The sequence below is a fragment of the Sciurus vulgaris genome (assembly GCF_902686455.1).
Source record: "Sciurus vulgaris genome assembly, chromosome: 11".
Lineage (NCBI taxonomy): Eukaryota > Metazoa > Chordata > Mammalia > Rodentia > Sciuridae > Sciurus > Sciurus vulgaris.
The window spans coordinates 71,284,711-71,301,990 of record NC_136472.1 but is presented as its reverse complement, the minus strand read 5'-3'; the positions used below and the strand labels follow the sequence as shown (position 1 = coordinate 71,301,990).

The window sequence follows — 17,280 nt, the reverse complement described above, 5'->3', positions numbered from 1 at the left end:
GTAGTTTATCCCTTTTATTGCTATTACTGTTGATACTTAAAATTTTTAAGTTTATTCTCCTAGTGGTTACTTTGGGTATTAAATATGCATCCTTACTTGTTACAGTTTATTGTATTATAATATTTCAGATATAGAACTAATATCAGTAAAATAAAGAAAATTTGCTCTCATATAGCTCTATTCCCATGCTCCTTTGCTTTGGACTCTTGATTTTATGAGAACTATATGTTTATATTACATCATTACATATCCTAAAAGCTAACAATACAATTTTGTAATTAAATCATTTAAGAGAAAAAAATATTTATACTACTGTCTATCCTATTATCTAGTCACTTTTACTGGTGCTCTTTAGTTTTTTGTATGGATTTGAATTACTATTATCACTTCCTTTCAGCCTTAGTATTTCTTTAGGGTTTTTTGAAGCACGGATTGCTAGCAATGAATTCTCTCAGTTGTTAATTGTCTGGGAATGTATTTATGTGTCTTCAGTTTCAAAAGGTAGGTTTGCCAGGTTTAAAATTCTTGGTTGACAGGTTTTTCTTTCAGCATATTAATTACATCATCCCCCTCCCCACCCCTGCCTTCTGGCCTCCATTATTTCTAATAAGAAATCAACTGGTAATCTTATTAGTGTTCCCTTTTATCTGGGAACTTGTTTTCTCTTTCTGTTTTTGAAATGTTCCCTTTGACGTTCCATTTTTTTGTGTTTATCCTGCTTGGAGTTCATTGTGTTTGTGGGATGTGTAGTTATATTAGCCTGTTTTTGTTGTTGTTTTTGTTAACTATGAGGCAGCCTGCTTATAAAGAAAAAAAGTTTATTTAACTCGCCATTTTGCAGGCATGGAACACCCTGTCCCCACCCCCAGTTGCAGCCCCTCATGAGATTTCAGTGATGGTAGCATATGTGAGAGCAGGAGATCACATCATCAGACAGGAAGCCAGAAAGGCTGAAATCCCACAATCCATTCCAAGGTCATGTCTTCAGTGACCCGAGGACTTCCCACTAGGTTCCACCTTTTAAAGGTTGTATATCACTTCCTGATACCCCACCCTGAGGACCAGGCCTCCAACATATGAACCTTGTTATTATTATTGTTAAATCAAGTTTGGGAAGTTTGGGGCCATTATATCTTAAGAGATTTTTTTCTTCCTACTTTTCCTTTTGGAATTCTCATTACTTGTTTTTCTTTTCTTTTTTTTCTTTTTTTGTATATCCTGTAGGTCCCTGGGACTCTATTTTTCTTCATCTTTTCTTTTTGTTTTTCAGATTGCATGATCTATATTGATCTGCCTTCGAGTTCAGTAATTCTGCCAACTCAGATTTGCTGTTGAACCCCTCTTGAATGTTTCATTTTAGAATATAATTTCAGTTTGGTTCTTTTTACTTTTATAAGTTTTGTTTATTGGTATTTTGTGTTGATGAGTTATTAAAATTATACTTTCCTTTTAATTCTTTAAAGTATGACTTTCTTTAGTTTTCTTAACATTTTAAATTGCTGCTTTGAAGTTTTTATCTCCTAATACCAATATTTTGATTCCTTAACATTTGGATCTAACATTGCCTGCCTTTACTTCCCACAAATAAGCCATGCTATATTGTTTCTTTGCATTTTTCATGAGTTTTATTGTTGAAAGACATATGTTTAAAATAATATATTGTTACAACTCTTGATTCAGGTCCCCCTCTACTCTCACCACTAAGAGGGTATTTTTGCTAGGATTTTTTTGTTTAGTGACTTATTTAGATTCTTCTGTAAATTGGTCATTTTTTTCAGTGTGTGACTACTGGTGTTTCTGGTCATATTTTAAAAATTTTTAATTTTAATTTTCAAACTTGACTTTCTAAAGACTCCTTGGGCATAGATTAGTGGCCAATTTTTCATTGGTCAGGGGTTGTGCTTATACCCTATAGACTTGGAAGACTTTCACCCTTTGCTGATGGATCTGTATATAGTTTGTGGAAATGCATTCAATTTACAGTTCTTCTCTAGCTTTTAAGTTTCAGTAAGTTCAAGGCCTTTTTGCATTCACCTAAGGTCAGTAGATAGTGAGGATTCTCTCAGGTGTCTTGTAAGTAGGTGTGAAGTCTTTCGGATCACTAGGGGTCCCTTGAAAGATTATCAACAACACCCACTATACCCATTTTGTTCCCTAGAATCCCTTTTAAATTTTTTATTTATCTCAAGACTATGGCCTGTCTCAACTAGTATTATGACCTCAGAGTAGCTGCAGTAGTGGCCTTCCTGGATTATTTGCTATTGTTCTCCAGATTGTCTCATTGTTGTTTTTAAACAGTGACTCTTGGCATGGCATTTTCTATGCTCAGCTTCAAATTAAATCAGCCTACTCTGGTAGCAGTAGTTCTCTTGGCCTGTTCTGGCCTGTCCTGATAGAATTAACCCCAGGGAGCTGGGGGCAGGGGCCTTGGAAATACGGGCAGCTCCAGGCTGAAATGTCATATACTCTCACCATTCTTAGTGTGGTTCAGTGGCTTTTCTCACTTTAATGTATGCATTTGATTTTCAGAGACTGCCTGGTGTCTTTGTACATGCCTGTAGTCCCAGCTACATTGGAGGTTAGGCAGGAGTATTGCTTGAGCCCAGGAGTTTGAGGCCAGCCTGGGCAAAAGAGTGAGACCCCATCTTAAAAAAAAAAAAAACACAAAAAACCACAAACATTTCAGGGATTGGGAGAGTAGCTTGTAGTAGAGTGTTTGTCTGACATGCTTTAGGGCCTGGGTTTGATCCCCAACATCACAAAATAAATAAATAAAGGAAGAGCTGCCCCCACCCAAACCCCAGAGGTCTGAAAGGGTTGTAGTCTTTTTTTTCTTTCCTCTTTTCTTTTTTTGTGCAGTATCGAGAGATACAACCCATGGCCCACACATGGTAGACAAGTGCTCTGCTACTGAACTATATCCTCAGCCCTTTATATTTTTATTTTATTTTGAGACAGGATCTCACTAAGTTACTGCCTGGGCAGACTGAGACCTTGTGGTCCTCTCTCATCAACCTACCAAGTTATTGGTATTATAGGTGTGTGCCACTGCATGCAGCTTAAAATGTTTTTGATCTCTTTGTCTAATTGCATTTTTTATTTTTGGGGAGAGAGTTTGCTGAGCACTTTGGCTATCCAGAATTTTCATACCCTTGTATTATTATTAATACTACTTCTAATTTTCTTTATTTTTTTGGTACTGGGGATTGAACCCAGGATACTTTATCACTGAGCTACATTCCTAGTCCTGTTTATTTTTTATTTTGAGACAGGGTCTTGCTGGGTTGCTTGGACCGAGCTTGAACTTATCCTTCCACCTCAGCCTCCTGAGTCTCTAGGATTACAGGTATGTGCCAGTGCACAGTTTTGCTGCTGTTTTGAAGGAAATAGTACAGTTGTTTTGAGGGCAGCAGCAACCCACTTGTAGAAGGAATGGTGGGCAGGAAGTCTGAGGGTGCACACCAACTTCATCAGCATCTTTGTTTTATTTCACACATCATACTACTGCTGGGTTCACCTTGACTTATTCAACCCAAGATGAGCTTCTTTGAGAAGTAGATAATGAGACCATGGAACCAAGTAGTTGATTAGAGTATGCCAAGAAGTGCCAAGTACCTTAAAACTTTTTTAAAGTTGTTTTTGAAGAAGCATGAAGACTGGCTCATTATTCATTCAGTTACTGTGTACTGGGAATATAAGACAAAAGAATCAGCATTCTTATTTTCATAGAATTTAATGAGGGAAAGAATAAGCAAATAAGCAAAAAAAAAAAAAAAAAAAAAAGGTAATAGTTGTTGCTTTGAATGTTTGTCCCCTTCAAAACTCATGCTGAAATTTAATTGCCAGTGTAATAATATTGGGAAGTGAGACCTTTAAGGAGTGATTAGGCTGCTGGGCGAGGTGGCACATGCCTGTAATCAGTCACTTTGGAGGCTGAGAGAGGAGGATGACAAGTTCCAGACCAGCCTCAACAACTTAGCGAGATTCTGTCTGAAAAAATTGAAAGGTCTGGGGATATAGCTCTATGGTAAAGCACCTCTAGGTTCAACCCCAAGTACTGTAAAAAATAAAAAATAAAAATTAAAGAAGTGATTAAGTCATGAGAGCTCTGCTCTCATGCGTGGGTTTAATGTCTTTAAAAAAGGGCTTTCAATAAGTTTCAGTAGGTTCTCTTTCTTGTCCTTCTGCCTTCCACCTTGGGATGATGTATCAGTGAGGCTCTTTCTAGATGCCAGACCCTTGATCTCGTGTTTCCCAGCCTCTAGAACTGCAAGAAAGTTTCTGTTCAATATGTATTATCTAGTCTCAGGTATTTTGTTATGGTAACACAAAATGGACTAAAATGTCAATAGGAAAAGTAAAGCAGGATGAGAGGACAGAGAAAAACATCATGCAGAGGAGCTATTTTTTAAAGGTTGGTTAAAGAGGGCATTTCTGATAGATAAGGTGACATTTGAGCAGAAACCTAAAGGAAATTAGGGAGCATGCCATTTGCATATCCAGGGAGAAGGTCATTTAGATATGGCAAAGAGCAAGTGCAAAGACTCTGAAGCACCATCATGTGTGGTGTGTTCAGAGAACAGCAAGGAGGTCATTGTCATTGCCAAAATAAGAGAATAGTGGTATGGGAATTGCACCCAGAGAGGTGGTTGTAAAGGCCCGATTGTATAAGATCTTAATAGACTCTTATAAGGACTTTGGGTTTTATTCTGAATAGGGTGATAGGCTGGTACAAGTAGACTTACAGTGGTTCAACCCCAGGGAATAGGGGTAATTTCATACTTGACTCTGGAAAGATAAGTTGGTAGGACTTGCATTCTGGGTATCCCTAAGTTTGTCTTACTGTAAAACTGAAATCAGATCAGATGTGTAGCATATGGCAGCTAAGATTCTAGGCAGCTGACAGAAATAGAAAGAGAGGGAGGTTTTTATTCTTTTGTAACTGCCCACGTATGCCCAGCAGGGACCCAGCAGGTGGCGATATTATATTATATATGAACTGCCTCCGTGGTGGGATTTATCAGGGTCCAAACAGAGCACCAGGACCCCTGAGGTATAGGGGGGTTGAAAACCTGGTATTCCAGAGGAATATTCAGTACAAAGGGAGACAAAGGAGCCTGGGAAAGTTATCTAGCACTGTGGAAGTAGCATAGACATTGTAATCAATTTGAAACTGACATTTTCTCACTTGTTAGTTGGGCAAATCACTTAATTTCTCTTGACTCAAGTTCTAAGCAGAACTTTTGAGTAACTCCAATTTAAGTCCAAATCTATATTTTTTTGTTCTTCACCCAAACCTCTCATAGTTTTCATCCCAGTTAATGGCATTTTAATCATTCCAGTTCCTCAGTTCAGCCCTGGAGTCATCCTTAATCTTCTTTCCAGACCCCATATTCAATTAATCAGCAACTTCTGACAGCTTGGTCATCAGAATATGTCCAAAATATGACTACTTCCCACCACCACCATCACTACCACCACCTATTCAACCACTGTCATCTTTCATTTGTACTATTTCAGTAGCCTCCTAATTGATCACCCTTTTCCAATTGATGCCTTTTTCCATCTAATCTTAGTATGACAGTGTCTTAAAATGAAGTCAGATCATGTCACTTTTGTTCAGAGCACTCCAGTATCTTCCAATCTGTATTAGTCCATGTTCTTCAGAGAGGCAGAACCAATAGGATACCTATTGTATATTCATGAAATGGAATTTATTAGAGGAATTGGCTCACACAACTATGACAACTAAGGAGTACACAACAGGCAGTCGGCAAGCTGAAGACCCTGAGATGCTGGTAGTGTAGCTCAGTTCAAGTCTAAAGGCCCCAGAACCAAGAAGCTAATAGTGTAAATGAGTCCAGGCAAAAAAGCCTGTGAAGCTAGAGAGCTGATGGTGTAAGTCCTAGAGTCCAAATACCAATGAGCTGAGAGTTCTGATGTCCAAGGCAGTAAGCAAAGGCCTATCCCCAAACCCACAAAAATACTGTTATTTCATAGTTTACAAAGATACCATAAACATATATTGGAGAAAAGATAACCTCTTTAACAAATGGTGCTGGGAAAACTGGAAAGCCATATGTAGCAAACATGAAATTAGACCCTCTCTCACTCTGCACAAAACCCAACTCACAGTGGATCAAGAACCTAGGCATCTGACCAGAGACCCTGTGCCTACTAGGAGAAAAAGTAGGCCTAACTCTCCCATCATGTTGTAGGAACTGACTTCCTCAACAGAACTCCTAATGTGCAAGAAGTAAAATCAAGAGTCAGTAAATGGGAAATGCTTCTTTATGGCAAAGGAAACAATCAAGAATGTGAAGAGAAAGCCTAGAGAATGGGAGAAAATCTTTGCTACCTGCACCTCAAATAGAGCATTAATCTCCAGGATATATGAAGAACTGAAAAAACTTAACACACACACACACACACACACACACACACACACACACAAAAGAAAAAAAAAAAAAAACAATCAATGAATGAGCAAAGGAACTGAACAGGCACTTCACAGAAGAAATACGAATGGTCAACAAATATATGAAAAAATGTTCAACATCTCTAGCAATTAAAGAAATGCACATTAAAACTATACTGAGATTCCATCTCACGCTAGTCAGAACGGCAATCATCAAAAATACAAATAACAGTAAAAGTTGTAGAAGATGTGGGGAAAACTGTTGTGACTGAAAATTGGTACAACCACTCTGGAAAGCAGTATGGAGATTCCTAAGAAAACTTGAAATGGAACAACCACATGACCAAGTCATCCCACTCCTAGGTTACTTTTTTTTTTTGGCCTTGCCTGGCAAGAAATATTTTAATTTTTGTTTCATTTTTATGATGACAAATAATTTTCAAGTTTATTTCCTTTTTTTGTTTGTTTGCTTAAATACAAACTAAACCAAAAACAGGTACAACCAAGACATTTAATCTATCTCACATTTAAATACTCCTGTCAGAGCCTTCTCCAATTTTCTGACCACTGACCAGGCTACCGGGAGTGGTAGAGAAGACTTTCTTAGGTAGTACCATCATGAGGCCCAGGGTGGGGATAAGGATGAGGACAGGTTCTCACACCTGTCTCCATTCACATTTACCTGGGACCAGGGTGTGCAGGAACCCCAGCCCCATGGATTGAAGGTGGACGGTAAGTGAGAATCAGACCCCTGGGGAGGGGAGAATAAGCCAGCTACTCCTGCTATCACAGTCAAGATGAGATCTGAGCCACGTCCTTGCTCCCTGGTTGTAGGCACTGCCTACTCCCTGTGCTCCTGATGCCTTTCCTTGAGGCTGGTGGTGGTGGCTGGGTGGGGTCCTGAGATATAGCCTCACAATTCCAGTTATGGCTGCACTTCACAGGAAGGACATCAGGTGGTCTGACAAACAGAAGGCCTCCACAGCAAATCTGGAACTTTCAACCCAGCAGAATTGCAGGGGGTGCGGGGCAGGGGCGGGGGGTGATAGTGGTGAATAATTTCTGGTCCTGCTACAAAACTTTATTTTTGATTAGAATAGAGTACCATCTCAAATCTCTTATACAAAAACAAAAAAACCCCAACAAAACAAAAAAAATTACAACCACTTCACTCATTTCAAGACGTATGTACATGTAAGTTGTTTTCCTCTTTTTTGTTTTTCTTAAATTTTTATTAGTGTTTTAAGTAAACTCAGTGTTCACATTTCTATAAAGAATTAACCTGATAACCCTATGTACATGTATGATTATACAAATGGTGAGACTCTACTTCGTGTACAACTAGAGAAACAAAAGTTGTGCTCCATTTGTGTACAATGAATCAAAATTAATTAATTAATTAAAAAAAAAAAAAAACCGAATTAACCTGGTTTCAGGAATCCCTGCCTTGGCAGGTGCAGGGAGCAGCACTTGTCTCTGCCTGGCTGTAGGGTAACTGCGCACCCTGATACCTGGAGGTGCGCGGAAAAGTGCCTACCTGTGGAAGAGAAAGTCTAGGCCCAGCCATGTCCCTGGGCAGTAAGCTTTCAAGAAAGCAGGGGGGTAGACTAGCTTACTGCGAAACTTTTTTAAAAAATATTCATATGCTTCAAGGTGCGCCTGTGGAGATGTGAGAGCATCCTGTCCAGGCCATGGGAGGCAGCAATAGCCCTCATACCCGCCTGTCCTCATACGTCGGGCCTGGGAACAGTCCAGGCTTTTCACCTGGAGGCAGGAGACTCCGAGGCTTCCTAGGTCATATTTGACTCCTCTAAAACCTGTGCAGATCTTCGCATGCACGGGAAGCACAGACGTTCAACTTGTATGCAAAAAAAAGTACAAAAGCAACTAGAATATAAAAGTTTTGGTAATATAAGGCCATCTGTAACGTATTTAAATACTACAGTGAAAAGGCATCTGAATATACTTTTTAATTTTTTTTTTTTTTAATTTTTTTTTATTGTAAACAAATGGGATACATGTTGTTTCTCTGTTTGTACATGGCGTAAAGGCATTCCATTTGTGTAATCATAAATTTACATAGAGTAATGTTGTTTGATTCATTCTGTTATTTTTTCCCTTCCCCCCACCCCTCCCACCCCTCTTTACCCTCTATACAGTACTTCCTTCCTCCATACTTGCCCCCTTCCCTAACCCTAACTCTAACCCTAACACTAACCCTTCCCTCCCCCCCATTATGTGTCATCCTCCACTTATTAGCGATATCATTCGTCCTTTGGCTTTTTGAGATTGGCTTATCTCACTTAGCATGATATTCTCCAATTTCATCCATTTGCCTGCAAATGCCATAATTTTATCATTCTTTATGGCTGAGTAATATTCCATTGTATATATATACCACAGTTTCTTTATCCACTCATCAATTGAAGGGCATCTAGGTTGGTTCCACAGTCTGGCTATTGTGAATTGAGCAGCTATGAACATTGATGTGGCTGTATCTCTGTAGTATGCTGATTTTAAGTCCTTTGGGTATAGGCCAAGGAGTGGGATAGCTGGGTCAAATGGAGGGTCCATTCCGAGTTTTCTAAGGAATCTCCACACTGCTTTCCAGAGTGGCTAATTTGCAGCCCCACCAGCAATGTATGAGCATACCTTTCTCCCCACATCCTCGCCAACACCTGTTGTTGCTCGTATTCTTGATAATCGCCATTCTAATTGGGGTGAGATGGAACCTTAGGGTGGTTTTGATTTGCATTTCTCTTATTACTAGAGATGTTGAACATTTTTCCATATGTTTGTTGATTGCTTGTAGATCTTCTTCTGTGAAGTGTCTATTCATTTCCTTAGCCCATTTGTCGACTGGATTATTTGAATTCTTGGAGTAGAGTTTTTTGAGTTCTTTATAGATTCTGGAGATTAGTGCTCTATCTGAATCATGATTGGCAAAGATATTCTCCCACTCTGTAGGCTCTTTCTTCGCATTGCTGATAGTTTCCTTTGCTGAGAGAAAGCTTTTTAGTTTGAATCTATCCCAGTGGTTGATTCTAGCTTTTATTTCTTGTGCTATGGGAGTCCTGTTAAGGAAGTCTGATCCTAGACCAACAAGGTGAAGATTTGGACCTACTTTTTCTTCTATAATCTGCAGGGTCTCTGGTCTGATTCCGAGGTCCTTAATCCATTTTGAGTTTAGTTTCGTGCATGATGAGAGATATGGGTTTAGTTTCATTCTGTTGCATATGGATTTCCAGTTCTCCCAGCACCTTTTGTTGAAGAGGCTATCTTTTCTCCATTGCATATTTTTGGCACCTTTGTCTAGTATGAGAAAATTGTATTTATTTGGGTTTGTGTCCATGTCCTCTATTCTGTATCATTGATCTACCTTTCTATTTTGGTACCAATACCATGCCGATTTTGTTACTATTGCTTTGTAGTAGAGTTGAAGATCTGGTATTGCAATACCCCCTGTTTCACTCTTCCTGCTAAGGATTGCTTTAGCTATTCTGGGTTTCTTATTCTTCCAGATGAATTTCATAATTGCTTGCTCTATTTCTGTAAGGTACGTCATTGGGATTTTAATTGGAATTGCATTGAATTTGTATAGCACTTTAGGTAGTATGGCCATTTTGACAATATTAATTCTTCCTATCCAAGAACATGGAAGATCTTTCCATCTTCTAAGGTGTTCTTTAATTTCTTGAATATACTTTTTATTTAAAAACATCTAAAGTAATTCGCTAAGATTAAGTGTATAAAAAAAGTCATTTCCCTTTGAGGGCACTTTGTCCTTTGAAGAGGGAGGCCCTGCGGGGAAGGTGGCGTTGCCCTAGATGCTTCAGCCAAGAGTAGGCCCGGATGGAGGCCCTGTTGCGGTCACCATAGTCAGCTCCTCCTCCGCTCTGTCACGGAAGGTGATGAGGAAGGGGTGAGGCACGTCATCTGTCGTGCAGTTTGGTCTGGCAGTTCCCTCATTTGCTATGATTGATCAGTCTTCCCAGATGATTTTTCTCTCTGGTGGCGTCCACAGGGTAGGTTTTGCTCAGATACAGAAAATAGTACATGTAACAACCAGTTGGAGGGATCTTGTGCATACCGAGCCTCTCACTTCTTGGCATCGGTGAGCTCAGTGAGATCCCTGTGGTATGCCACCACAAAGTCGCCCTGGGAGAACTGCTTGGTGGCAATCATGCCTCCGCCTTTGCCGTGGATGAGGTCAGTCTGCAGCTCGGCTTTGCTCTTCATAGAGCTCCTTCGGACTGGGTAGAAATCTGTGAGTTTGTGGTTCTATTGTGTTTTTCCTTGAACTTTTTTCCGAGGGGCTTGCTTTCCTTTGAGGGGCTTTTCACCAGCCTGCTTGGCAATGGCTACATTGGTTGAATCACAAGACAAGGTTGGAGTTTTTGGAGGTCCTGCTGCTTCAGATTTTTGGTTTGGAAAAGGTGTCAGGGGACCTTTGTTGGCGTCTTTGATCTTCTGTTCCTTTCACTTCATGGAGCTTCGTATTGAGTTTCCAGCATTTCTTTTCTCTTCTTGTTTCCTGTAGATTCCATCTAGTGGTTTCCCCTGGCATTTGACTTATGATGTGCAACTGAGTTCTCTACCTGAAGTGGGGAACGCATTCCAGAGGATTTGTTCTGGCTCATATAGGAATAGATCTTTGATTGCCCAGCAACCAGGCCCAAGGCTGTGAGCCCTAGGCCCTTGCCACCACACCGCCATAGCCCGACCACCAGTGCTCTCCTGCTGCTGCTGCTGCCGCCACCACTGCTGCTGCCCACCTTCTGGCTAGGTTAATACCCGAAGGGCTTAAAGTCAGCATACTATAGTGATGCAGCCACATCAATGTTTATAGCAGCCCATTTCACAATAGCTAAGTTATGGAACCAACCTAGGTGCCCTTCAATAGGTGAATGGATAAAGAAATTGTGGTGTATATACACAATGGAATATCACTCACCCTTAAAGAAGAATGAAATTAGGGCATTTGCTGGTAAATGGATGGAACTGGAGAATATTATGCTAAGCAAAATAAGCAAATTCTAGCCAATCCCAAAAAACCAAAGGCTGAATGTTTTCTGTGATATGTGGATACTAATTCACGATAAGAGATTGTTGGGGAGAGAATAGAGGAACTTTGGGTTAGACAGGGGAGTGAAGGGAGGGGAAGAGGGATGGGAATAGGAAAGACAGTAGAATGAATTGAATATAACTTTCCTGTGTTCATAGATGAACACATGATCAGTGTAACTCCATGTCATGTTCAATCCCAAGAATGGGAAGTTATACTCCATGTATGTATAATATGTCAAAATACACTCTATTGTCACATGTATCTAAAAAGAACCATTCCTGTTAACTTTCTGTATTTATTCTCTCCTGGCTGGCCGGTGAGATCTTCCCCACCTTATCCACTGAAACTCCAATGCTCATCTCTGAGAACACCCTTGCAGACACACCCCAAATAATTCTTTACCAAGTATTTCTTAATCCAGTCATTTAACATGCTAAAATTAACCATTACACTATTATCCTGCAAAGTATTTCTCAAACATGTTTTTACTGTAGGGCATTTTTGTCTGGTGCATGCTGGGCAAGCATGCTCTACCACAGAGCTACATTCTGCCAGGGAGTTTTTATTAGGGACTGCTTGGACAGTTTCTTGTTAAAGTCTACATGGCTTGCTCTTTCAGTTTATTCAGGTCTTTGCTCAGATGTCACTCTGTGACACTTTCTCTAACCATCAAATTGAAACTCTTGTCCTTATAGTATTTATTGCCTTCTAATATACTGATATTTCAGTTTTTAGAATAATCTCTCTTCTTACCCTGTTCCCAACTAGAATGTAAGTAGGGGTTTTTGTTGTTCTTGTTCACTACTGTTAGTTTAATTCCTCTATCAAGCTTATGTTAGGGAAATTGCATTTGGGAGTCTTAAGCTAGTGATCCTTGAACTGTTTGGACATCAAAATCTCCTTGGGAACTTAAAAATTTAGATTCTATCATAAAATGCTAACCTTCCTTTGGAAGCTGGGAACCCTGTCTGCCCTCAAGCAGCTCCCCAGAAGTAGCTGTCATAAGCTTATTTCAAATTTTGAACCCCTGACCAATCTCTTTTCTGTCAGTCATTAGTTAGGATTGGAATTGATGCTGATATGGAGTACTGTCCCAGGCATGGTCTCTTCCTGTCCCAGTGGCCTTCATTTTGGAGCAACAGGAGGCCAGTTTCAAAGCTTAAGACCGGTTTCTTTGATTATGAAAAGCAATTTTGTATTTTCTCCAATCAGCAACACAGAGTGTTTTCTCAGTAGGAAAGTACTCTGATGTTTACGGGCTCAGTTTTGCTGTCCAAGACTTGTCTTAGTCATTTTGTGCTGCTGTAACAGCATACTGTAGACAGGGTAATTTATAATACATTTATTGGGGCAGATTGGGGAGGCTAGGAAGTTCAGTACCAAGGTGCTGGGATCTAGTAAGTGCCCTCTTGCCGTGTCATCCTGTGGTAGAAGAGCAGAAGGGCAAAAAGAAGATAAAAGAGAGCAAGAAGGGGCTAAATTCATTCTTTTATAAGGAACCCTGCCCCATAATAACAGCTTCAATTCATTCGTTCATGAGAGCAGATCCCTCTTGGCTGAATCACCTCTTAAAGGTCCCATCCCTTAGTACTATCACAATGACCAGTAAGTTTCCCACACATACTTCTTGGTGGACCCATTCAAACCATTGCAGCACCTTAATAGTCTCCCGTGTGCTGGCTTATTATACAGAGAATTGGGTGAATAGAAGGGAGACAGGAAAAGTGTATAAGAAGTCTTCTGTGTTGTCATTCCCACGTTAGCACCATTATCACACCATCATTGTTTACATCTGCATGTCACTTTATAGTTTGTGACATATTTTAACATCTGTAATCTCTTGTAATTTTCAACTCTGGTTGTGAAATATTTTTTTCTAAGTTGAGCTAAAATATACATGTCTTCTTTAATTTTCATCTTCAAGTTGTTGTGGTTTTAGTTTATAGACAGATGGTAGTTTTATCTAGCCTGTGACCCTGAGATGGTTTGCCAAGGCTGCATATTGGATAGGTTTCAGGAAGTTCTGGCTTCTGAAACTGACCAACAGCATTATCCCTTTTGCCTGTCTGGTGGCCCTAACTTCCTCTCCTTTGGAATCCATCCTTTCTCCACCTCTCATTCCAGATTCCTGGACAGACTAATTAATCTCAGAACACATGTCATCAGGCCAGCTGTTCACTGCCTGCCTTCAACAGTGAACTTGTTTCCTATCCTGAGGTGTTAGAAAAGTTAATGACCTAAAACATTGCCCATCTATCATATGAACCTAGTTAGGAGGGAATAGTTTTTTATGAAGTGTAAATAATATATTTGTAGATACATTTTCAAATGTGTCAGCCTGTGTGTAAGAAATGGCTTCCTAAACAAGGTTGGGACAAATTGGATGGTTAATAGAGCTTAATGACAGATTTTTTCACTAATCAGAATAGGAGAATGTACTTCATTAAGATAATTAACAGAACACTTGTGCAGGTGTTACTGCACACAAATCTTTAAGTTTATTTTTTCTCTTGAATACATATGGAAAGAAATCCTGGCCGTTTCCTTGTTTACATTAAAATGTTCAATGACAGTAAATCTCTCCATCTTTTTTTCTTTAAAGCTGCAAAGCTGGTATCTTGTCCTCTGCAAGTATAAGGGATTGGTAAGACACTTGCTACTTTCCCTTACAGCTGATTGTGTGATCATCTTCATGCACTGGACTCCCTTAGTGAACCATAGAAGCATATAATTTTCCAGCTCTTTGGACTAATATCATTAGAATTAGAAAGCACCTCAGAGATCCTAAACTAATTCATTTTACATCAGGATATTAAAATCTAAAGAGGAAAAGTGACCTGGCCAATGCCACACTAATGACAGAGCTCTCAGTGGGATAGTATAACTAACACTAAACTCAGAACTTGAATTGACATTAAGCGAGTTGTATCACTCCTCTGCTTCTCAATATCTTCATCTGTAGAATGGGAAAAGTATCTTGTATAGATACTTTGTTTAGTCCGTTTTATTACTAAACTATGATACTTCCCTTTGAGCATAAATTGGAGAATTTTGATGAGAAACTGATGTCAAGGAAAATGAGCTATTAACAATCAGTTGTTTTCTTTGTTTTCTCTGTAGGATCCTCAGTCTTCCACAATGAACCCTGTTTACAGCCCCGTGCAGCCTGGGGCTCCTTATGGCAACCCTAAGAACATGGCCTACACGGGTGAGTGGTGTGAGAAAGGCTCTTGTGAGAAACGGTGGTTGAGGCCATTGCAAAATAACTTTCTGAGTGACTTGGTATGCTGTTTCTTCAAAAGTCCTGGTTAAGCTTGGGAACTTGGAGAAGATATATCTGAGGTCAAGTAGTGATGAAAGTGTGACATTCTTCACTAAGAATCATTGAAATTTTTTAAAAAAAATTTTAAATATTAAAAAAAAAATTTCATACATATACATAGGGGTAGTAATTTCTGTCTCATTCTATGAATCACTGAATTGTTAACAAGTGGGAAGGTAGGGAGGTAACACCGGGCACAATGGGTCTAACCTGTGCTGGCTTCCATATACCTTATTTCACTTCATTCTTAAAGTAAATTCTACATAGCAGAGCTTATTATCACCATTTTACAGATGAGAAAATCAAAATCACATAGTCAGAAGCTACAAAACAAAACATTAGATCTTCAAACCAAGCTCAGATGATTCTGAAGGTGTGCAATGTAGAGTAGCTGTTCTTACTTCTCTGCCTTTATTTATGTTGTCTGTTTGGAATGCTATTGTTCCCTGACTGCTTTACTTTGTTCCTTAAGAAATCAACTCTGAATTTGGACAACACTTTTCTAAAAACCTTCCTTTCCTTTACTCGACTTTAGGCAAGTTTTCTAAACTTCCAGAACCTTGGTGTTCTCATGTATAAAACAGGGGCATTTGTATTACCCTATTTTGTAGGGGTGCTGAAAGAATTACATGAGCTAGTGTAATGCACTCAGCATTTACAATGTAAGTGCTTAATAGTGACTATTATTATTTACAAACATAGTCAGATAGGACTTATGTCAGTAGAAGTGAATGAGAAAATGTCTAGCATGATGCTTAGCACATCACAAACCTTCAAAAATATTAATAAATATAAATGATAGTGGAGGTAACAGTATAAACAAACACATGGAATTGAGATAGTATGGTCAGGGCTGGGGTTAGCTCAGTGGTAGAATGCATGCTTTACTTGCATAGGGCCCTGAATTCAATCCCAAACACCAAAAACAAATAACAACAACAATAAAAGAATGTGTGATCAATTCTTGATCATACAGGGTACTGTCAATACTCAAGCTTGGATGAAGTATGTAGATTAGAAAAGAAGTGGGAAAGAAAGAGCAAAAAGATAGGTTAAGGTCTTGGTAGTGGGATTAGAGTTGGGAGCATTGGAGAGTTTTATCCCAGAAGCAAATTATTGAAAATAAGAAGCTTTGGCATGTACTGGTTTCTCAAACTCCTTATGTACTTTACTGTGTATGCTGTACAACTTCCTAAGACTGAGAGTGGAAGGATCTCAGGGAACCCATGTTTGGTTATTTCTAAACTTTGTTCTATAAGAATGCTATGAGAGTATTTCAGAGTCCTCAAAAATTTGTTTTTTTTTAATATTAAGGTCGGTTTTTATAAATCATGCATACATGTTTATCAGTGTGCTAAGGGTCTAAGACTGCATGTTAATTAAAAAAAAAAAAAAACAAACAACTGGTACCACTTGCGGCTTCTCATCTTTGTTTTCATTTTATTGTGGTGCTTGGGATTGAACCGAGGGCCTCAAACATGCTAGGCATGCGCTCTACTCCTGAGCTATGCCTTTAACCCCAGCTGCTTATGTTTTTAAGTCAGAATTGTCTCAATACTATGCAGCCATAACATTTTGAAATATGAAATATGTTGGAAGTTAAGCCTGATACAACTACAGCTGTTATCCCTAACTTTTAATTTTACGTGTGGATGTTATCACAACTGAATATATATTCCTTATTATTTAACCTTAAATATTTTCTACTTGAATGTCTATTGTGTATTTATTTCTAATAAAAGTAATTCCAGTAACTAGGACCCATGGGGTAGTACCCCACATCAATCTAGCTGGTTGGTTTTCCCCTTCCCATTTCAGGGTGTGCTAGCAACCTAAGTTCCTTTGTCAGAGGGCAGAGCTATTTAGCAGAGCCCTTGGGAGCCCTGTGGGGCTTTGGTTTCCCAATTGCTGTGATCCTGGCTGTTTTCATTCCTACTGAGTTGCTTAGCTCGAGAAGGAAGGAAATAGTTGCATTTGTCTATTGATTTACACAAAAAAGCTTAGGAAGTATGATATATTAGAAAGGGAACAGACTTTTTCAGGCTCTCCTCTCCTCTCCGTCTCTCCCTCTCTCCTTCTTTCCCTCTCTCCCTCTCCCTCCCTTCCTTCCTTCCTTCCTTCTTTCCTTCCTTCTGTGGTAATGGCAGTCAAACCCAGTAGGCACTCTACCACTGATCTACATCCCCACTGGCCATTTTTTTTTTTTTTTTTTTAATTTCTTAGGTTGTCAAGGCTGGCTTTGAACTTGTGATCCTCCTATCTCAGCCTCCTAAGTTACTGGGATTACAGGTGTATGCCATGACTCTGGCTCCTGTTATATCTCTGTACTTTTGGCTACAGAGATATTTATTAATTTTTGACTGACAATACAACTCCTTTAGGATCCCAGCTTTATACAGGGGATTTTGAGTTCCAGCCTGTGGCCTCTCTGGGACCCACAGCCTTATCTTCTATCACTGCTGGCTGTAGAAA

At 39.4% G+C, this 17,280-nt stretch overlaps 1 protein-coding gene and 1 pseudogene across 9 annotated transcripts in view; one reads left to right on the top strand and one right to left on the bottom strand.

Moving 5' to 3' along the window:
• The window catches only part of FAM168A (family with sequence similarity 168 member A), a 225,764-nt gene that overhangs the window by 109,454 nt on the left and 99,030 nt on the right, over window positions 1-17,280 (top strand). For 6 of the 8 annotated variants that reach the window (XM_079103818.1, XM_079103823.1, XM_079103816.1 and 3 more), the window contains exon 2: window positions 14,607-14,694. In XM_079103818.1, the coding sequence (XP_078959944.1) occupies window positions 14,625-14,694 (70 nt within the window). In that variant the 5' untranslated portion in view covers window positions 14,607-14,624. Of the gene's footprint in view, window positions 1-3,272; window positions 3,347-14,606; window positions 14,695-17,280 lie in introns of all 8 variants that reach the window. The other 2 variants (XM_079103817.1, XM_079103821.1) reach the window with 1 other exon arrangement.
• LOC306639295 (N-lysine methyltransferase KMT5A-like) lies at window positions 10,164-11,079 on the bottom strand (annotated as a pseudogene). The gene has a single exon. The product of its transcript is annotated as an N-lysine methyltransferase KMT5A-like (transcript).